The 24,057-nt window shown below is 43.1% G+C and overlaps 1 protein-coding gene across 1 annotated transcript in view; it reads left to right on the plus strand.

Annotated features, from left to right (window-relative positions):
- CACNA1B (calcium voltage-gated channel subunit alpha1 B) overlaps positions 1 to 24,057 on the plus strand; it is a 386,102-nt gene that overhangs the window by 13,165 nt on the left and 348,880 nt on the right. The window contains exon 3 of the mRNA XM_077284262.1: positions 13,045 to 13,184. Coding sequence (XP_077140377.1) covers positions 13,045 to 13,184 — 140 coding nt within the window. The remainder of the gene's footprint in view (positions 1 to 13,044; positions 13,185 to 24,057) is intronic.

The following is a 24,057-nucleotide window of genomic DNA, read 5'->3' on the forward strand; positions in this document are numbered from 1 at the left end:
TAAAGAGGGAGAAGAGAAATCTTAAGGTCATTTTTTTTTTTTTCCTCTGCACTGTGTTTTGCCTCTCTCCTCCCCTTAATCTCTGGGTGGTTCTGTATGCAGCTACTAATATGGACATTCAGAGTCTGTCTTCTAGTGTGGATCATCTCACTGCAAGGGTACAGGGCATTCAGGATTATGTAGTCCGCAGTCCTATGTCAGAGCCTAAAATACCTATTCCTGAGCTGTTTTCCGGAGATAGATCTAGGTTTTTGAACTTTAAGAATAATTGTAAGTTATTTATTTCTCTGAGACCTCGCTCATCTGGCGACTCTGTTCAGCAAGTCAAAATTGTTATTTCTTTGTTGCGGGGTGACCCTCAAGATTGGGCATTCTCTTTGGCGCCAGGAGATCCGGCACTGCTAAATGTTGATGCGTTTTTTCTGGCGCTTGGAGTGCTTTATGAGGAACCAAATCTGGTAGACCAAGCAGAGAAGGTTTTGCTGGCTCTCTCTCAGGGTCGGGATGAAGCAGAGGTTTATTGTCAGAAGTTTAGGAAGTGGTCAGTGCTCACTCAGTGGAATGAGTGCGCCCTGGCGGCGATTTTCAGAAAGGGTCTTTCTGAAGCCCTTAAAGATGTTATGGTGGGGTTCCCCACGCCGGCGGGTCTGAATGAGTCAATGTCTTTGGCCATTCAGATTGATCGGCGTTTGCGGGAGCGCAAACCTGTGCACCCTCTGGCAGTATTTTCTGAGCAGAAACCTGAGCCTATGCAATGTGACAGGATTCTGACGAGAGTTGAACGGCAAAACCACAGACGTCAGAATGGGTTGTGCTTTTACTGTGGTGATTCTGCTCATGTTATCTCAGCATGCTCTAAGCGCACAAAAAGGGTTGCCAAGTTTGTCACCATTGGTACTGTACAACCTAAATTCATTTTGTCTGTTACTTTGATTTGCTCTCTGTCATCCTACCCAGTTATGGCTTTTGTGGATTCAGGTGCTGCCCTGAATTTTATGGATTTGTCATTTGCCAGGCGCTGTGGTTTTATCTTGGAGCCTTTACAATTCCCTATTCCGCTAAAGGCAATTGATGCTACACCATTGACCAAGAATAAACCTCAGTACTGGACTCAATTGACCATGTGCATGGCTCCTGTACATCAGGAGGTAATTCGCTTTCTGGTGCTACATAATTTGCATGATGTTGTCGTGTTGGGTCTGCCATGGCTGCAGGCTCATAATCCAGTCCTGGATTGGAAAGCAATGTCTGTGTCAAGTTGGGGGTGCCAGGGGATTCATGGCGATGCTCCTTTGGTGTCAATTGCTTCTTCTACTCCTTCTGAAGTCCCTGAATTTTTGTCGGACTACCAGGATGTATTTGATGAGCCCAAATCCAGTGCCCTACCTCCTCATAGGGATTGTGATTGTGCCATAAATCTGATTCCTGGTAGTAAGTTCCCTAAGGGACGACTTTTTAATTTGTCTGTACCAGAACATACCGCTATGCGGAGTTATATAAAGGAGTCCTTGGAGAAGGGACATATTCGCCCGTCCTCGTCCCCTTTGGGTGCGGGGTTCTTTTTTGTGGCCAAGAAGGATGGTTCTCTGAGACCCTGTATAGATTATCGCCTTCTAAATAATATCACGGTCAAATTTCAGTATCCCTTGCCACTGTTGTCCGATCTGTTTGCCCGGATTAGGGGGGCCAGTTGGTTCACCAAGATAGATCCTCGTGGAGCGTATAATCTTGTGCGCATAAAGCAGGGCGATGAATGGAAAACAGCATTTAATACGCCCGAAGGCCATTTTGAGTACTTGGTGATGCCTTTTGGGCTTTCTAATGCCCCCTCTGTGTTTCAGTCCTTCATGCACGATATCTTCCGAGAGTACCTGGATAGATTTATGATTGTGTACCTGGATGATATTTTGGTCTTTTCTGATGATTGGGAGTCTCATGTGAAGCAGGTCAGGATGGTATTTCAGGTCCTGCGTGCCAATGCCTTGTTTGTGAAGGGCTCTAAATGTCTCTTCGGAGTCCAGAAGGTTTCCTTTTTGGGCTTTATTTTTTCTCCTTCTACTATCGAGATGGATCCAGTCAAGGTTCAGGCTATTCATGACTGGACTCAACCTACATCTGTGAAGAGTCTTCAGAAGTTCTTGGGTTTTGCTAATTTTTACCGTCGCTTCATCACTAATTTTTCTAGTGTGGTGAAGCCTTTGACGGATTTGACCAAGAAGGGTTCTGATGTGACGAATTGGTCTCCTGCGGCCGTGGAGGCCTTTCAGGAGTTGAAACGTCGGTTTTCTTCGGCTCCTGTCTTGCGCCAGCCAGATGTCTCTCTTCCCTTTCAGGTCGAGGTTGATGCTTCAGAGATTGGAGCAGGGGCTGTTTTGTCGCAGAGAAGCTCTGATGGCTCTGTGATGAGACCATGTGCTTTCTTTTCAAGAAAGTTTTCGCCTGCCGAGCGGAATTATGATGTTGGTAATCGAGAGTTGTTGGCAATGAAGTGGGCATTTGAGGAGTGGCGACATTGGCTTGAGGGAGCCAAGCATCGTGTGGTGGTCTTGACGGATCACAAGAATTTGACTTATCTCGAGTCTGCCAAACGGTTGAATCCGAGACAGGCTCGATGGTCGCTGTTTTTCTCTCGTTTCAATTTCGTGGTTTCATATCTTCCGGGTTCGAAAAACGTGAAGGCTGATGCCCTTTCTAGGAGTTTTGTACCTGACTCCCCGGAAGTTTCTGAACCGACTGGTGTTCTCAAAGAGGGGGTGATTTTGTCTGCTATCTCTCCTGATCTGCGACGGGTGTTGCAGGAGTTTCAGGCCAATAGACCTGACCGTTGTCCACCGGAGAGACTGTTTGTCCCAGACAGATGGACCAGTAGAGTTATTTCCGAGGTTCATTCTTCGGTGCTGGCGGGTCATCCTGGGATTTTTGGTACCAGGGATTTGGTGGCGAGATCCTTTTGGTGGCCTTCCTTGTCGCGGGATGTGCGTTCCTTTGTGCAGTCCTGTGGGATTTGTGCTCGGGCCAAGCCTTCGTGTTCTCGTGCCAGTGGATTGCTTTTGCCTTTGCCTGTCCCGAAGAGGCCTTGGACGCATATTTCCATGGATTTTGTTTCGGATCTTCCTGTCTCTCAGAAGATGTCTGTCATCTGGGTGGTTTGTGATCGTTTTTCCAAAATGGTCCATTTGGTACCCTTGCCTAAGTTGCCTTCCTCCTCCGATTTGGTGCCATTGTTTTTTCAGAATGTGGTTTGTTTACATGGTATTCCGGAGAACATTGTGTCCGACAGAGGATCCCAGTTTGTGTCCAGATTTTGGCGATCCTTTTGTGCTAAGATGGGCATTGAATTGTCTTTTTCGTCAGCCTTCCATCCTCAGACGAATGGTCAAACCGAACGAACTAATCAGACCTTGGAAACTTATTTGAGATGTTTTGTTTCTGCTGACCAGGATGATTGGGTGACCTTTTTGCCATTGGCTGAGTTCGCCCTCAATAATCGGGCTAGTTCTGCTACTTTGGTTTCACCTTTCTTTTGCAATTCTGGTTTTCATCCTCGTTTCTCCTCGGGTCAGGTTGAGTCTTCTGACTGTCCTGGGGTGGATTCTGTGGTGGATAGGTTGCAGCAGATTTGGAACCATGTGGTGGACAATTTGACTTTGTCCCAAGAGAAGGCTCAGCGCTTTGCTAACCGCCGTCGCTGTGTGGGGGATTTGGTATGGTTGTCTTCTCGTTATGTCCCGATGAAGGTTTTCTCTCCTAAGTTCAAGCCTCGTTTCATCGGTCCTTATAAGATTTTGGAAATCTTCAACCCTGTGTCTTTTCGTTTGGACCTCCCAACATCGTTTGCCATTCATAATGTGTTCCATAGGTCATTGTTGCGGAGATATGTGGTGCCTGTGGTCCCTTCTGTTGATCCTCCTGCTCCGGTCTTGGTCGAGGGGGAGTTGGAGTATGTGGTGGAGAAGATCTTGAATTCTCGTATTTCGAGACGGAGGCTTCAGTACTTAGTGAAATGGAAGGGTTATGGTCAGGAGGATAATTCCTGGGTTGTCGCCTCCGATGTCCATGCGGCCGATTTGGTTCGTGCCTTTCATTTGGCTCGTCCTGATCGGCCTGGGAGCTCTGTTGAGGGTTCGGTGACCCCTCCTCAAGGGGGGGGGTACTGTTGTGAATTCCGTTCTCGGGCTCCCTCCTGTGGTCATGAGTGGTACTGTGTGAGTTTGTTCTTGGGCTCCCTCTGGTGGCCTTTAGCGATATGGCTGGTCTTGGCTGGGCTCAGCTGTTTCATCTCCTGCTAGGCTGGGCCTATTTAACTCACCTGGACCTTTACTTGTCGCCTGCTGTCGGTGTATTCAGTCCTGATCCTGTGCTCTCCTGAATATTCCTTGTGACCAGTCTCCTGCTATGAGAAGCTAAGTTTGCTTGTTCAGTTTCTCATTATTTCCTTGAAAACGTTTCTCATTATATAATGAGTTCAGTCCAGCTTGCTTTTATGTGATTTTTTGCTTGCTGGTTAGTTCTGGGGTGCAGAGTGCGCCCCTCACATCGTGAGTCGGTGTGGGGGTTCTTGTATTCTCTGCGTGGTTTACTTTTGATAGTTTTTGTACTGACCGCACAGACACCTATCTATTTTCTGCCTATCTAGTATTAGCGGGCCTCATTTGCTAAATCTGTTTCATCTCTACGTTTGTGTTTTCCCCTTGACTCACCGTTATTATTTGTGGGGGGCTATCTAAAACTTTGGGGTACATTTCTCTGAGGCAAGTGAGGTCTTTGCTTTCTCTCTAGGGGTAGTCAGTTTCTCAGGCTGTGACGAGACGTCTAGGTTTTCAGGTAACGTTCCACAGCTGCCTTTAGTGTGTTTGGATAGGATCAGGATTGCGGTCAGTATAGTTTCCACATTCCCAGAACTTGTCCTATATACTCAGGGTATATTTGTCAGGTCAGTTTTAGATCCTACCACCAGGATCATAACAGCCACCATCTAGTAATAATAATAAATATCTCTGGGACTGTATGGAGGATCTAAAAATGGAATACTCAGGGGAGCAGTGTGAATAAGAGAAAAACTTTCACTTTTAACCAGCAGACGTATTGTTAAAGGATATGATCACCCATGGGAGGCTTTTTTTTCTACCTAAATGTATTTTAATTAAAAAATAATTTTTGCTATTGGAATTTATTAAAATGTTTGAACCATTTGGCTTTTACCTGCTGCTAGTTTCCATGCGAATTATCAACTGCCAACTGAGTTAACAGAGAATCCGTCAGTGTGTCCATTTTGACAGCGTTTGTAGCTCTTTAATCTGTCTTTTCTGAGCTCCTCGCAGCTGATATATTCTCAGCTCAACTTTGATGTGGTCTGTGATCCTGAATTAACACAGAGGAGACAGATGAAAGAGTTAGAAATTGTAGTGAGAATGAGCGCGCTGACTCACTCTCAGCTCATTCAGCAGCCAGAAATGTGCAGAAAAAAAAAAAGTTGGCAAAAATCAAAAAAGGTACAACATTATTAATGAAGCCCTATTGCAAAGGTTAGTTTTAAGTCCAAAATATCTTGGATTTGGGTAAAAAAAAAAGTATCCATATATTTTATGGTCTCTAACATAGAAACTAGAGCAAAGTTGTCCAAACCTACCAATTTTGGTTGGATCGACTGACTGACTTACAGAGGCGTATGGAGGCCTCCTGACTCTCCTCATAAGGTGATGTCTGGGGAGAAGATCAAGTATGGTATATTTTTAATGGACAAACCTTTTATTCTTTAGGAAAATGAGCAACCACCAAAGATGACTGCCAGTGTGCATGTACTTGTGAGAGGCTGGAGGAATACCGTATTTTCCGGCGTACAAGACGACTTTTTAACCCCTGAAAATCTTCTTAAAAGTCGGGGGTCGTCTTGTACGCCGGGAATCGCCTTGTACGCCGGGTGTATATGGTGGGTGGGGGGGGGAGTGATCCTGATGACGACGAGGGGGCGTCTCACAGGAAAGTGAGTATCCCCCATTACCTTATCATAGCGCTGCAGCGTGGGGTCTCTGTGCTGGGAGCGGCGGCTGCTGTGCTGTGCTGTGCTGTGGCGGCTCCTCTTCTGCAGTGTGGGGCCTCTGGTGCTGTGGGGCGGTGGCAGCGGTGGCGTATCTTCATGCAGTCGGGGCTCCTCCGGCATCTCAAAGCCTAGAAGCCCCGCCGGCAACTCCATCGGTGTAATGCGCTGGCCTCCGGGAAAATGGCCGCTGCTTAGATTCAGATCTCGTGTCCCGAGATTTCGGGACGAGATCTGAATCTGAGCATGCACAGCCCCCAGCGGCCGGGCCACCGCATCGCACCTATTGAGCTGCCTCCGGGAAAATGGCCGCTGCTCAGATTCAGATCTCGTCTCCCGAGATCTCGGGACGAGATCTGAATCTGAGCAGCGGCCATTTTCGCGGAGGCCACCTGACCGCATTGTACCGATGGAGTTGCCGGCGGGGCTTCCAGGCTGAGATGCCGGAGGAGCCCCGACTGCATGAAGATACGCCGCCGCCACTGCCCCACAGCACCAGAGGCCCCACACTGCAGAAGAGGAGCCGCCACAGCACAGCAGCCGCCGCTCCCAGCACAGAGACCCCACGCTGCAGCGCTATGATAAGGTAATGGGGGATACTCACTTTCCTGTGAGACGCCCCCTCGTCCTCATCAGGATCACTCCCCCCCCCCCCCAAAAGGCACATATTCACCGGCCCTATAAGACGACATACGGTGTATAAGAAGACCCCCAACTTTTAAGAAGATTTTATTTTTTAACTGGTAAAGTTGGGGGGTCGTCTTATACGCCCAGTCGTCTTATACGCCGGAAAATACGGTACATATTTGGCAAACAAGCATTTTGGCTAACAGCTATGAAAGCTGTGAAGGCACTTTTACATTGGAGACAGTCCAACTAGAGTCAGATTCACCAGAGAGGCAGGCCAAAGAACTCCTACATGGACCTTGGTGAGAGGAGACCCAGTAATCGTTGCTCCCATCTCTTTTGATGTTAGAAGGTGGCGACATATGCAGGACTCCTCTTTCAAGAGGAATACAGACAAGGCATCAGGAATCTGCCCAAAAGTCTTGGAAAGAGAGTGGAAGTAATCACCAGGCTGCAGAGACCATGCTGTAGGGGGACAAGTTTTAGCTTTTTGCCTTATGGTTCCCTCGTTTTTTTGTGCTTTATTAGATTCAACTATTGGGTTCTGATACCTTGAAATAGTTGAGTCGTAGTTTCACTTGTATAGAAAATCTGTATGGAAACGGTTAGAGGTTCTCAAGGGCAACACAAGTGAGCACCATTAATTTCAGGTCTGTTGGATTAGACTCTTAGCATCTCGACCTTTCATCTGATGGATGAAACCTTGGGCATCCCTTCCATTGATTACCAAGCGCAGATCCATATTTTTGGGTAGTGCCTGATATCACTTCTAAGTCTTATTCTGCATACAGCGACCGCCAAAAGTATAGTGCAGTGCCTGGTAAAGAATAAAGGGGACGGTCAGGAGCCACTGCTCCATCAATCAGATCATTGGTGGGGCTGGTGAAAATCCAATAAGTATCGCTTTAATACTAATGTTCTATACTAAGGATCAGTTATCAGTTTTGTAGTCCTCAAGAACCCAAAAGTGAGACTGATGACAACGGGAACCTGAGCCCCACTGATAAAAAAATCTCTGGTAGAAGAATCCTTTGGACTACCGGGTCTGTAGTTCAGCTGATATATATGAGTATGTGTGGTGGAGAGGCCAGTGCCAGGCATTTGAGATGTCAATGACCAATGATGATGGGTGCACTAGCAACATAGGATGGAGCAATGGCAGTGCCCATTATCGTGCCCAAAATATTAGTGCAGAATGCCTATGTGCAATCCCGGCCTGTATTATGTATCCACGTATTAGATATATGGCAGCAAGTTTTCTCTGCTGCTCAACAGCATTCATCAAGGAGCAATAACTTAATTTTAACAGGGTTCATGAGCCACAAGGGGGTCACACTTTGAAATGTCTGACAAAGAAAAAAAAAAAAGGAATAATTTCTGCTTTTTGATAAGCATTGTCAGCTTGGCGGTTATTACACAGAACAATCTGTTTTACGGGCTCAGAGACAAGGCAAGAGGAAAACCCCAAAGATGTAGATTGTTAGGAAAAGAGAGCGATTCGCCATTAATTGGATTAGCACTTGAACCCCCGCTGTGCCATGCATTGAATGGCACTGAGAGGATTGACAAGAGAGCTTCTGATAGGCCGTCATGTCCTGACTCATCTCTTGGAACCAAAATATCTGCATTGAAATGTACTGTGTTATTGCTGCCCTGTTTTTCTTACACGCACCAAAATATTCCTCCTGCAACAGCAGGTGGTACTTTGGCTAGGAACTTAGGTTAATCATTAAGCGCAGTACAGAACAGCATGCTGCGTTTAGATCTGCCAGGCCACAGTGTGACCGCTGACCGGGGATCTGATGCCGAAAATAAATATTTTTACACTTTTTGGATTTGAGTTTGGACTTACGCCTTGCAAAAATTCCATTCATATTTCATTGATGGCAAATAATTAATCTGACATATTTGCAGAACTAAGGGATAAAGCCATAGTTGCAACAATGTCACCATTACATAGACCTAGTATTAAAAGTGTATTAAGCTGAGTTCAGACGCTACGTATTTGCTGCACCGCAAATCTACAGCAAATGACACTACAATATGCTGCACAGAGAAATGGGCACACTGTAGAATTACACCACGAAGTTGGCATTTCATGGAATTTTACCATGGTTTTTGTCCCCTTTTAATAACTAGGGGTGAAATCTGAGATAAATTAGCAGTGAAATTTGCTAATTTATATGTGAAATCACTCTGAATGTAAGACGAGATCCACATCGAAAACTTCCAGCACGTATGGATTTGGCATTATAGTTCCCATCAATAAAGCTTATTCAATTCTAAGTCATTTTTACTATTTTCCCATATTTTTTTTCATATATATATTTTTTTACCTGTAGTCATTCAATGGAAACCTTAAATGGGAACTGTAGATTCAACCAACTTTGCATAAATCGTCAGTAATAATAATTTTATTTATATAGCGCCAACATATTCTGCAGCGCTTTACAATTATAGAGGGTCAGTACACGCAAATATAAGAAATCTGCTTCTTTCCCACTTATAATACACTTCTTCCTCTTCCCCTGTGTTCTAAATGCACCATCCTCCCTGAAAATCAGCTCAGTATGACAGCCCATTATACTCTATGGAGAGAGGAGGGAGGAGCAGAATTAGGAAACAAGCAGAGGGAGACACAGAAAGATCGTGCTAAACTTCAGCTCACAGTTGATTGCAAATTACAGATAAAGACTGCAGAGAGGAAAACTATTTAAAAAAAAATGCAGGACACAAGTGATAGAACAGCCAGAAATAGTTATCTTTTAAGTTTGTACCGGTTATTTTAGGGACACACAGATTATCGGTGTGGCAAGCTGCTGGTACTGTAAAACGCTGAATTTTTTTCACAGCAAAACTGCGCTAGAAAATTGTGGCAAAAACACAACATTTGGCCTGTTGCATCCACAAAGTTTTGCTCAGCGGCCGCCCTGATTCCTGCTCGTTTTGGGGCTTTTGTTAGATATTTTCCCACTGGAAAATCCAGAGCATCAGAAACCAGATTAAAGGAATTGTACATGTTATCATCCTTCATACAGTGACACACATTTGGAGACTCCCTTCTTTTGCTGGAGCACGTGAGGTTTCGCACTGAACATAAAAGCTATCTTTTCTTTTTTCTTTTCCTTTTTTTTTTTCGTTTTTCTTCTTTCGCTAATAGCTTGTGGGTTTCATCCTTGCCACAGCCACTTAAAACAGTCACAAATTACCTTCTGATATAAAGTTCCTCTAGAAGAAAACAGCTCCTTCCCATCACGCCTGAACCTCTTACAGAGGCTTTCATTTCAGCGGAGCCGCAAATTGCATTAACCCTTTCCCCGCAGGGACGAACAATCAGGGAAGAGGAAAGCGATAACATGATTAATAAACTTGAGATCTGTTAGTAATGAAATCCTTAACCTGCTCGATTCCAGGTGTACCTAGTTGTGAGCTTGTGTGTCTGGGCAATAAAAAAGGACCCCCGCTGTTGCATCCCAACATATGTGCAGTGGATGTCCTCCCCAATCTGCCCCTATATCCCGTAGCCGTGATGTGATGCTCTGGCTGTTCCCCCTTCTTTGCTGACCTTATGAGATTGTGCATAGAGGACACTTGTGCTGGTTCATATTCCTTAATAGGAAAGGGCTTCAGTTGAGACAGATTTTTCATGAACCCCACTATCCGCACCATCAACCACCTCTATAGTATATAAACCCTTAAAGGGGTTATCCGGGACTACTATAGCAGTTGCTAACCAACTGTTTGTTCCTCCCGGCGCTTGCTCAGAACAGACACGGACCACTCCTGCCGACGATTCTGCTGCTCCACGTCAACAGAGTAGCTCTTCCTCTTATGGGCTGCTCTGTCGATGAGGCATGATGGCTGACGTCAAGCTGATAGACAGCCGGCTCCCTGCAGATAATCAGCAGGGAGCCAGCTGTCCATTAGCATGACATCAACAGTGACTCCCATAACACCATATACGAGAACACTCGCTCGTCACTAGAAGATAGGCAAGTTCTTAGGCTAAGAAGAAAAAAATAAAATGACCCCTTTAAGCAAGGCTAGCACTTTGCTAGCTTAAATTACCACCCTCTTTCCCACCCATGCTTAGCCAAGTTTTATTCTGGAGCCCACTAGATTCATAGTCCCAGATTGCTTGGCACATAGTTATTTTTTAAGCCAACCAAACATGCCCCAAATCATTGGTTATTGACATATTGGCTCAGCAAGATAAATCACTGTCAGTAGGAAAGATAAACTTCAATCCGTCTGACACCGCAGATCTCCTGGAAGAAATGGGATCAGACATGTAGGAGAACAACCTGCCTGATCTTCCATGAAAAAGTAGGAACGTAATGTCTCGGGCCACCTAAACCAATAGTCTTATTTTTATACCATCAATCCATAGAAAGTTTCCTCCTTTACTTCCATTCTTAAAAATGAAAGTCTATAAATACTCTTTTCGAAATGAAGGGGAGGGGACCGCTCAGATCCTGTGAGTCAGCGCAGTTAATTTCAGGGGACGCTCGACATTTTGGCCGAGATGCAAACATGTTCATTAGCAGGGCTAACATCATCAGAACCCTTCAATTATGACCTTGCAAATTTTCTGACAGTTTCTGAGGCTTTCAGTGTTCTTCTGCTCTACTTGATAAAAATGATATGATGTAAAATATATGTTTATATTTATATATGCTTTATATACCTATTTTAGTGGCGGGAACTTATGCTAAACAATCACTATTGCTACCCTGCACCTGCATCGTGGCATCGGTACTAGATTGGCATAGAGGCTTTTCTGATGGATGTGAATTAAATGAGGCATATAATCAATACTGTAGCGTATCAAATATTTATTGCTAGCTGGGATCATTTTACTTTGTTTGTAAAACTGCCCATAACCGTAGATATTATAATAGTGATCAGATCCCTTTTTCAGATTTTAATGTTTTAAAGGCAGCACATTCATGTAAACGAAGAGGTGTAACCTGCATAAAAAGCCAGGAATTATCATATTTTTCCTGGGCAAAGACACAATAATACACTAAACATTTCTACCACTAGGCGGTGCTGTACAATTTTTGCACTTCATCTGTCTTAATTGAAGGAGCATTGTGATCCTTCACTTATAGAAATTATTCTCCTTAACAGCAAACCATGTGGTGAAGTGTGGTACTGCAAGTAAAACTTAAACATGGGCTCAGAGGGAAATAAAATCATCTGAAAGTGTTAAATTGCAATAGTCAGACATATATTAGTTCAGTTTAAAACACAATAAAAATTCCCAATTCACATACGCTATATAAGTAACAAAGGCTAGAACTAAAAAAAGAATAACACCGAGCGTGAAGAAAAGCACAGACAAAAGTATATATTGTGCCCATAAGTACCGGTATTTTAATCCATACTACAAAAAATAGAAAATGATTAGCTATAGCTAGTATTATTAATTATAGCAAAATGATACACATATTGGAAAAGGAATACATAAGTATAAATCCAATACTTCCAACAGGTGGCGCTATAGAGTTTAAGTCCTCTTTTTTCTCAGAAGAGGCAATTTGCATAATATATAAAGATGTAATTAAGATACTATAGCTAACAAGACAGTAAGAAATAGAATCAAGTAGGAAAGAATCAATAATGCCATGCAAAGTAATAAAATTGTCCAGAATAAAATATATAAATAGCTATTAAAATGCTTACATGTGATGTGATTGATTTCCATGTGTCCCTGCCGACCCAACTGGCATTTCGCCCTTCTTCTTCAGGGAGCATCAACTGGCATAACTAAAAGGCAATAATTGTAAGGGTCTACTTTGCTCCTGGGGTATACATACGCAATAAATTGTATAGTCCTGATGGTTGACTGGCATACAAAGAGAGAATAGGTTTGTAGTGAAGTGAAGGGAAAGTAATAAACTGAATTAGGACCTCATGGCAAAGGTATAGCACCTGAGGCACATGTCCTGCTAGTCATCAAATACTTCCTATTACACCCTTGTACCATGGACTCTATTATTGTTGGGCACTATTCAGTGGAATATGTTGAAGCTTCTAGGTCCTAATGCAAAATCTCCACCAGGGTCCCCCTTTAAATAGTATTGTCTTTTCTAATAGGCCTAAGGGACTTTTTGGACCCCCTAAGCTCCATGATCAGGGTGCGACTGCAACCCCTGCACCCACTATAATTACGTTCCTGGCACTATTAGGGTATCAGAACCTTGGTCCTCTGGAGTCCACTGGTCTTCCAATGGGCCATTCCCCCTTTAGTTACAGTCTTTATAGCATTATATAATTTTATTGTAATGTAACGCTCATCAGGTCACTATTACTGCCTTACAAATCCCACTGGGTTCTTTAAGGACTGTAACGCAACTCCCCTTTTCTCTTTGCAGGATGATACCGAACCATATTTTATTGGCATATTCTGTTTTGAAGCCGGCATCAAGATCATCGCCTTAGGCTTTGTATTTCATAAAGGCTCGTACCTCCGGAACGGCTGGAACGTCATGGACTTTGTAGTTGTACTCACAGGGTAAGTGCATATCGGGACATTTCTATGTGACGGTAATGTATATATTCATGGTCCTGATCTCACTGGGTACGCTACATTGGTTTGCCGTCTAGGTCAATGGCTTAGGAAACTCTTTGTGTAGATTTTGACTCTATGATGTTATTCATTGATGATACAGATGGAAAAAGATCACCCAGCCAGGATATGTATATGGCCCATCAGGTTGTTGCATCTTATCCATTTACAACCTGTTATATTGGAGCCATGAATAACCCAATAATCTAAGAAAACAGATGGCTTGCCAGCCGACTTGGCATGTGGCCACGTGGCTCAGGTCAGTATAGTCGGTGCAGTGTGACTAGACAGTGCACCACTGGGAGCTGCACCTTCCCGTAAGTTGTAAAATGGCAAAAAATCCAGAGTTGTTTCTGACCGATCCAGTTACCTGGTATATGAAGATACTATGGCAGCTGATAATATTGCTTTTTTTGCTACTCAATTTATAACATTGATGTTGGACCCTGCAGACACGTTTTATGTATTGTAACAGTTCACAGCTATTCCCTTTATTCCTATTTGAACTGACCACATTTTTTGACATACGGTAACTTTGCTTCACCTCTTTGCTTTTTTTGTCATTCCCTTCCCGTAGACCCACACTCCCTTTTCTCCTGTACCATGCCCCTAGTCAAACGAGGCGCAAAAAGTATCTAAAACGCATCATAAATGTGGTGCAAGTAAAGTACGCAAGTTTTTTAGGTGTAAATTGAGGCAAAATTCTGTGTTATTGAGCTTGAATGGGAGTTAATTCGGCATCAGTTAAAGTGGACCCGTCACTTCTCCCGACATGTCTATTTTAAGAAGCACTTGTATACCCCTGAATGAATAATTCTGGAAAATTATCGACATTGTTCTGCTCCTCTGTTACTCTTCCTAGAAATATACCAGTGGTAGGATGCCTGGGTGTCACCAGTTGGGCGCGCGGGGGGTGTCTGCAGACAAATGGACGGTATCCAATCAGTGATGGCAGAGTATGTGCTGATCACACCCAGTTGACAACTTGCTCATAAATTGCAGGAAGAGTAACAGAGGGACGGCAGGTGCAGGGTATACAAGTATTACTGAGGCAGCGAGGCTGGGGGTGCCGTCCTCTGTAAGCTCCGATGGAAGGGCAGGCGTGCTGTCACCACTGCATAGTAAGCAATAAGACGTTACCCCTTTATTAGTCTTACCAGCGAAACAATGGAGTCCTGAAGGAGGTCGGGGTCTCAGATGGGCCCTTTAATGTGACACTTCTCCCGCTGAGAACACTGCATGCGTGCTGGAAATGGCAGCATAAAATATGTATGCATCCAGCGGTGTGTGCTTTTACTCACTGCTGGATTAGCTGTAAAGCGCTTGTTGGATGTACAGGGGGCACGGGGTTAGTGGCATGCATGAAAAATGGGGGGCTTTGTGGCAATGATAAAAATTACTCCGGTGCTACTAGAAAGCATCATACTTATACCACTGAGAGCAGGAGGTCCTGGTGCCTCCATCTTATCTTTGTGCCTGCAGAGATCACATCTAGGTGGAGATTCTCGCCGGCCATGGGAATTATAACCCACTCGGAATGGGTGTGATGTTTCCCCGAGACCCCATAGCTGCGTCACTGGCTCATAGGCCCATGGTAAGACTCATGTTTCCTAATCGAAGAGTTACGAAGGTTCCAAGATGATTTTTGAGTCTGATTTCTAGAATGGTACACCTCCCTCCCCCTTGTAAGTTTAGACACTTTCTCCAATGAATTTCCGCCTAGTCCTGTGCATTATTTTCATAGGTCGGCAGCAGCTCTGATCTTCCTCTCTCCTGTGAAGTGTATCCAGCCTATAAAACTTTAAGCAGAATATTTCCACCTGTACGTGCGCTCCCTTTGCTCTGCGGGGGGAACAGATGCTTTGAAAGCTATTTTGATCACATTTTTTTTTTTTTTTAACTGGGAACGAGTTTGCAAGGGGGGAAAAAGGCCACTAATGAATCCTGGTATTGGGATTTCTGGCAGCTGCAGACGCTCATATACTGAATGCAGCAATTATAGTGTTATTGAGATTGGGAACAAAACAAGTAGAATTGATGAGCCCGATACCCCCCAACCAACAGCGTGCGCTATTCATTCTCTGGAAAGAACTAACTTGACAGCTGTATTAAGTCGTCTCTATTAAAGCAGCAAGTTTTTTGTCCTCCATTTTCTGCATTGCTTTGCGCGTTGTTTTATCACGTTTTCCCGCCTCCTCCCCATTCATCTGGGGATCTCTCACTGCAGATTTCGTCCCTTTGTAATAAAATCTGATTGGGGCGGGGGTGTAAAAAATAAATAAAAAGGCAGAACAAACACATTCTTTGCTGCAGAGCAATTTCTATTAAATTGTCCTTTTCTTTGGGCCAAGAAGATATTTTTAGTTTTATTCTAGTGGTGATTGTTTTGTGGTGTTATTTTTATCAGCCTGGGGATCAGCAGAGTAAAGTCAGAGACGAAGGATTTGGTTTGTTATAAAGGGGCACTCTGGGTATAACAAATTGATGGGGGTCCGCCCACAGGGATCCTCACTTATAGCCAGCATGTAGGTCCTGTTCCATCCCAGCTCTGCTGTTTCATTCTATGTCTATGCCATTGAGGGGGGATAACCGGGTGCCTCCAGCCCTATAGACTTTTCCTGTGGGGGTGACACCAGACCCATATTCTGGGAGTTATCACCTACCCTGTGGTATACCCCCTTAAGCTTAAGAATGAGTTATAGTCAGGGATACCTAAAGGGTTATTCCCCAAATTACAAGTTATCACCTATCCCTAGGATAACAATCCTGAAACCAGTATGTAGAGCCCCATTGTGAAAGAAGCAGAGGTGCGCATGTGGGGTCTAGCAACTGGGACCACCTGCAATCCCAAGAATGGCGCTCTGGAGCCCTGTATTGAATAGAGCAGAGGTGCGCATCCTCACCTTCACTCCATTCATCATCTATGGGACTGCTGGAAATAGCTGATCTTTACACTTGGCTTCCTCTGGCAGTCCCATAGACAATTAAACGAGCCGAGGTCGAGCATGCACATCTGTGCTCCATTTAAGGCAAGGTTCCAAAGCCTCTTAGTATTGCTGGAATTCCCAACGATCGGACCCCCATAGATTAGTAAATTATCACGTTATGTTATGGATAAGGAATAACTTAGATTTGGGGAATCACCCTTTAACAATCCAAGTTCTAAAATTAACTTTTTATTAATATAGCAATTAAAATATCATAGACAAAAACCCCTACAAAACCCGCAACTTCAAAACAAACAATACAGTATATGCATATACCCCTAATAAACCCTACCAAACCCTGATATACCCTTCCTACCAGCGGAGGTTGGCACCCTAACTTGTACGCAAAAATGGTGCCCCCGCTCAACGATGGCTCACCCTGGATTCACACTGGTCTACCCTTGTTAGCGATATAACAACCAGTACATCAAACCAAAAGCCACGAACCAAAGATGCCGTTGAAAAATTAGAAAGGAAAGGAGGTAGAGAATATGCTGTAGGTGAAATCACCTCAACAAAGTATGCTACTCATCACTCTAAATAAAAGGAGCCAAATGCAAAATAATGTAACAAAAACAAACAATAACTGACTGATATAACAAATTGGATACCCAGATATAGACGTATACCAGGACACGGGTAGGGAGAGGGAAAGCCTGAATTGCTGACCCTCTAATCTCCCTAGATATGTCCCTGCCTTGCTGCGGAGGTTGGCACCCTAAATAGAATCGCAAGTGGCGCCCCCGCTCTCGTCGGCTCACCCTCGGTGACCCTTCGCACTTACCCTCTCAACTCTAAAAATTGAATAGAGATTAGTAACCCACAAGAGAGTGACCACTTTTGGAGGGATTCCTAAAAACAGGGGCGTATAAGATAATATAAGATAATAGACAAGCCCAGATCTTAAGACGCTGCAAAATAAGGGTATTGACAGGGAGTAAACAACTGTCGGGACAAAGAACAGCAACCAATAGTCAATTGCAAACAATACACTTATCAAGTGCTAAATTGCCTGCCGTCAAGCCATTATAAACAAGTGGCAACAACCCTTTATTTTGTGTTACCCGACAGCGCCAAGTACCATACCATGGCACTATTGCAGCTTCCCTTATTACACAATCCCGCAAGACACAGCATCACATTCAGCAAAGAAAAAAGGAAAAACCATTCTTATCTGGGGTCCAGAAGATAAACATATGCCTCAACGCGTTTCCCTGCCATGATGCCAGTTCATCAGGAGGCTAATGGAACAGCCGTATTTACACAGCCCACGGCAGTCAGGACATCCTAGCTGCAGGTGTAGGGCATAGTAAAAGCAATGGGGTTTATAAACCCCAGATAAGAATGGTTTTTCCTTTTTTCTTTGCTGAAAGTGATGCTGTGTCTTGCTGTGTCCCAAGTATTACCAACAGGGGACATTTCAAAAATGTTCAGTATTGGGCCATTTGGATAAATAAAGCTGGTCATAAACACTTGTTCAACTGACAACTATGTCTCTTGACCCGCATACACATGCATGCTCTTCTTGTATGATTGTGCATGTGCTCTGATTGGGGAGACAGAAATAATCTGATGCCAGACACCATTGGCCAAGAGTTTTCTCTTCTGGGACCAAATAATTGGCATACTGGAATTCACTTCAGGACCCTGCCTCCCCCCATACAGACATTGGAGGGTCTTCTGTTCTTACAGAGATCCATATGCTGACTCTAAAGTCATGAAGGCCGAATATTAATCAACACTTAGACATTCTGAAAGTAATCATGAGATATTCTCGCTGTTTGTCCGTCACCAGTATTTTCTGCAGGTTTATGAAACAAACAGTCTTGTAAAAAATCTTCCTCTAATTTGTGTCATTTTTGTCTGGAAAATAGCTGGGGGTGCAGCATATCCCAGAGGATGGGATTTAACTATGTTTTTGTTCTGCTGCAAACAGGGCAAAGGGGAGAGGCTCCTGCTGCAACCAATTGCCCTTGCAGGGTGTGGGGACTCGGCGTTGGATCCTGAGACACATAGACATTTCATTATATATTTTCTGTTAGATGAAACAAAATGGGATTAAAGGTGAGGAGGTTAGGAGAGGAAGTGTTGGGATTTCTTCTTTCTTTCTTCATGAGATTTAGTACTGACATAGGTCTGCCCTGCTAATGTCAGGTCCGCTCTTTTCTGTGTCTATGCAGACTGACACAGAAGGTACGGCTACTTGGCTCATATTGTAAAAGTATCTCAAGGTGCAATATATTTGGTTTCTAAAATCACTTTGCACAGAAACCTCTTTGAATGAGGAAATGATTGAGTTCCACAGAAACCTCGCTACAATTCATATCTGGGTTGCAGCCAAATATTTTCCTTTTGCAAAGGAAATTGAGCCCTGACTGTTACTTGCCTTTCCCGATCCGGCACTGTTGTCTCCCACGCACTGGTAATGACGATGGTGTTACTGGGTATTGGATTAATGTTCTCCTACCTTCCTTCTCCGTGATGTCTTGAGATGCCCAGTGTCGTGTTTTCGATCTGACAACTTGATTGATTCTCAATCCTTGCCCTGAATCTCAGCATCCAGGCTCACACCGTTATCTATGTTAGTCTTGGCTTTTGGTCAGTTTTGGCATCAGTTGAGTTTCCTATTCTCTCCGCTTTGCTGCAGCTGATAATAACCTGGAGTCTTAGACATGTGGTTGTCAAGCCCATTCCTTCTTAAAGGAGATCCTATGAAAGAGAAGCTATCCCCAGAGCTGGAGAGGAACCCATGCCAAAAAAGGAGCTTCCCTTCTTCAAGTGCTGAATTGTTCATTTTGGATGGAGTTGTGCTACATTTGTTTTGTGAAACAGCTCCAACCATGAAGTTTTTTTGATGAAAAAGTTTTTTTTCCATGATTTTTCCATGGAATGGAATGTAACACTCAGTTGCTATGAATACATAAGGAGTCTTTGCGGAGTCTAAAAAATAATTAAAAAAAATAATAAAAATAACAAATGCTAAAAATAAATAAATAAATGTACTACTGCCTTTATGGCTCAGTGCTAAGTGATACTGGCCATAAAGTGGGGCATGGGACAAGTTAGGGGGATTTATTCAAATTGTCATGATAGGAATCAGGAAAAAAATGTTTCCCCCTATTATGGAGCATTTGGCATTCATTATACAGGGGTTTTCACCATTCTGTGGATCAAAACGATAGAATATGTGCAGGACTGCATCTTAATTTTTCAACTTTGTAAACTTTGTCATTTTATGAGAGTTACATTGAGTCCAAATATTAAATGTAAAGATCAGTAAGCGGCCTCATTCACATAACGTCTTTCCCCATATTTACTGTGTTTGGCAGGAAAGCTCTTGGGGAGGAGGCAGAACAAGGCCATAGGCGTACATTTATTTGACAGAGCCCAAAAGATTCCATTAGAGTAGGTGTGGGCAATTAATTTTCCCAAGGAACCACATGAAAGACAGTGATTGTTGTGGAGGGCCGAACCAATAAGTTGAAATTAATTCTGCGCCATATTAATATCAACATATTAATAATTACTATTTTATATTAACACTAGTTGGCCCGTGCAAAATTTTCACGCATTGGTTGTCGGGGCGCAGGCAATTTCAGGAAAATCAAGCTGGTCAAATGTAAATGTATTTAATGAGATGATGAACACAGAGAGGTATCTGTCTCACTGACATATATATACCGTATATATATATATATATACATATACAGGTCCTTCTCAAAAAATTAGCATATAGTGTTAAATTTCATTATTTACCATAATGTAATGATTACAATTAAACTTTCACATATTATAGATTCATTATCCACCAACTGAAATTTGTCAGGTCTTTTATTGTTTTAATACTGATGATTTTGGCATACAACTCCTGATAACCCAAAAAACCTGTCTCAATAAATTAGCATATTTCACCCGTCCAATCAAATAAAAGTGTTTTTTAATAACAAACAAAAAAAACATCAAATAATAATGTTCAGTTATGCACTCAATACTTGGTCGGGAATCCTTTGGCAGAAATGACTGCTTCAATGCGGCGTGGCATGGAGGCAATCAGCCTGTGACACTGCTGAGATGTTATGGAGGCCCAGGATGCTTCAATAGCGGCCTTAAGCTCATCCAGAGTGTTGGGTCTTGCGTCTCTCAACTTTCTCTTCACAATATCCCACAGATTCTCTATGGGGTTCAGGTCAGGAGAGTTGGCAGGCCAATTGAGCACAGTAATACCATGGTCAGTAAACCATTTACCAGTGGTTTTGGCACTGTGAGCAGGTGCCAGGTCGTGCTGAAAAATGAAATCTTCATCTCCATAAAGCATTTCAGCCGATGGAAGCATGAAGTGCTCCAAAATCTCCTGATAGCTAGCTGCATTGACCCTGCCCTTGATGAAACACAGTGGACCAACACCAGCAGCTGACATGGCACCCCACATGGCACCCCACACCATCACTGACTGTGGGTACTTGACACTGGACTTCAGGCATTTTGGCATTTCCTTCTCCCCAGTAGGTGATAGATGTCACTAGAAGGCATCTGTGACCGGCATGGCCAAACATAACCAATGTAACCACACTCTGCTGACTCAAATGATTGACTGCCTCAGTCACGTTTGTGCTGATGAGATATCAGTGCTGGAACAAGTTACCAAAGACTGAAGTGTCGGAGCTCATTGATTTTTTATTTTTTTTTTTATCTTGGACAACCCCTTTAAGATGTGCAAACATACATTTTTTGTAACTACGTGAGAAAACCCCTTTCAGATATCTGATTTTCATGTGCTAAAAGACTACAATGGAAGAACTATTTCTACTACAACTAGCAGACGCACATCTTGGATAAAGATGATTGGCTAAATCCATAACATAACATGTGTTTGTACGAGAGCCGACCACGTTCCTCGTTACTGACTTCATGTTCGAGATAATTGTGAGCCCTGATGAAACTCATTTAACAATATTTACACTGAATAAAGACGGCTTCCAAATGTTTCCATGTAACAAGCCATACATATGGGACATCCAAATGCCGGTGAGTCATTCTCCACTGGATATACTATGAAACAATGATTAACGCGTTCCTATTCATAAAAGCCATCGTTATTTAATTCATCTGCTTCCTTCTTTAAAGTTGTAACTGGTCCGAGAGAATTAACTGGAAGTAGTTGGAGAGAGCCTGTGAAATGGCATCATGCCAATACACTTCACAGCTGACTTATCCAACACCCAATAAAGTCCAATATGATGGTCAGAATTCCAAGTGACTTGAGCGGGTGTACTAATTTTGGATCTGATGTCTGAAATCGTCTATAAGTGTTACTTAGCTATCCTATCCACAGGATTGGAGAGAAATATACAGTATAATCACTGGGGAGACCAACACTGGCAATTCCCCAGCGCAACGTGAAGAACTTAAAACAGAGCAGTGTTCAAGCATGCACCATGCCTCTTAATCCAAAGCCTGTGGGGCTGATAGAGTTAAAAAGTACAACGCGCCCTTTAGACAGAGGAGTGGTGGTCAAGTATGTGCTTTCCATTGGTCTGTATGGCTGAGTAAAATGCTCACTTTTTTTTCCCCGAAGTGATAGCGCCCAAAATTGACCATCAGTGTATTCAAACAGGAGACTACAGAGCCCGATTTTTCGGATTGATGGGGTTACCAGTAATCGGACACCCAGGCATCACATATTTCCTTTGGATAGGTAATAAAGGTCCATTATGGGGAAAACTCCCCATAGCATCACAGCTTTTGCATATGTCCCTATATAACGGATGAAAGTTATAGAATATTCTTGAGATCTTGCTATAGGTAACAGGCTGCATCAACCAATCAAGCAAAGCCTACCCTTATGTGATAAAAAAGTGTATAATTTGGTGACATCATATCTGATGATGATTTTCCTTTAATTGGACTCTGACTGTTCAATGCAGATACATTTTTAGCAGAGGTATGTCATGTGATTGTATCATAGCTTCTACATATGGTATATCCCTATATAACAGATGATAGCTAAGAGACTATTCTTCATATCCAGAAGGGATTTCTACATCTATAGCTAGCAGGCTGCATCAACTGATCATGCAAAGCCTACCCTTATGTGATAAAAAGTGTATAATTTGGTGACATCACATCTGATGATGATTTTCCTTTAATTGGACTCTGACCGTTCAATGCAGATACATTTTTTTACCAGGGGTCAGTCATGTGATAGAAATCTTGGAAGTGAAAAACTGGCTCTCATTGCAGAGACCAGTTGTAACTGGGGAAAAAGTATAGAAATGATCTCTCCCTGGAGGAAGAAAATTTTCTCTAGTGCGACTTATTGGCGGAAGCTACACTGTATGTCAATGCTCAATACTTTAACGAGCCTTGCCACATGACTATGGACATTAGCCAAGTCGGACACCCATGTGAGGAAAGAGTGGAGGCGGATATTTTATCCCAAAGTGACTCTCAAAGTATTGAGCGCTTTAAAGCAGATTTCTCTCTGATTGCCTGCCCTGCGATTTTCTGACAATTAACGTGAAATACAGTTAATGAAATTTCTTCTCTGGCACCGTGCCTCCTGTAATCTCTTTAATGAACAGTACTTTGGGGTAGATTAGGAGCATTCACCAAATTCAGCCTTTTTTTCATTACTTTATGAGACCACGTAGTATCCTCCACTGGAACTGGCAAAGGACAGACTTTGGTGGAAATGGTGTGAATCACGGGCAAGTTAGGCTCTCAAAAAGTGGCATATGGACCACAGGCAAATATGAACTTCTACAAAAATGGATGCGAGAGGACACACAATGCATACCATTAGGGAACACGGCTAATGGCAGGGCTGGTTTTATAGCAAATGGGACCCCAAAATGGGTCCTGTTAAATTTAATACATTGTTCAGATCATTTCAATATATCCAGGTTAATTCATATGCATGTTTTACCTGAATGTTTATTCCTGAATAATACTGCTAACTTACAGTTATATGAAAAAGTTTGGGCACCCCTATTAATCTTAAATTTAATGTTTTATAATAATTGGGTTTTTTTGCAACAGCTATTTCAGTTTCATATATCTAATAACTGTTGGACACAGTAATGTTTCTGCCTTGAAATGAGGTTTATTGTACTAACAGAAAATGTGCAATCTGCATTCAAACAAAATTTGACAGGTGCATAAGTATGGGCACCTCACCAGAAAAGTGACATTAATATTTAGTAGATCCTCCTTTTGCAAAAATAACAGCCTCTAGTCGCTTCCTGTAGCTTTTAATGAGTTCCTGGATCCTGGATGAAGGTATTTTTGACCATTCCTCTTTACAAAGCAATTCCAGTTCAGTTAAGTTTGATGGTCGCCGAGAATGGACAGCCCTCTTCAAATGATCCCAAAGATGTTCAATGATATTCAGGTCTGGGGACTGGGATGGCCATTCCAGAACAGTGTAATTGTTCCTCTGCATGAATGCCTGAGTAGATTTGGAGTGGTGTTTTGGATCATTGTCTTGCTGAAAGATCCATACCCTGCGTAACTTCAACTTTGTCACTGATTCATGAACATTATTGTCAAGAATCTGCTGATACTGAGAGGAATCCATGTGTCCCTCAACTTTAACAAGATTCCCGGTGCCGGCATTGGCCACACAGCCCCAAAGCATGATGGAACCTCCACCAAATTTTACTGTGGGTAGCAAGTGATTTTCTTGGAATGCTGTGTTTTTTTGCCGCCATGCATAACGCCTTTTTGTATGACCAAACAACTCAATCTTGGTTTCATCAGTCCACAGGACCTTCTTCCAAAAAGAAATTGGCATCTCCAAATGTGCTTTTGCATACCTCAGCCAACTCTCTTTT

The sequence above is a fragment of the Ranitomeya variabilis genome, chromosome 2 (assembly GCF_051348905.1).
Source record: "Ranitomeya variabilis isolate aRanVar5 chromosome 2, aRanVar5.hap1, whole genome shotgun sequence".
Lineage (NCBI taxonomy): Eukaryota > Metazoa > Chordata > Amphibia > Anura > Dendrobatidae > Ranitomeya > Ranitomeya variabilis.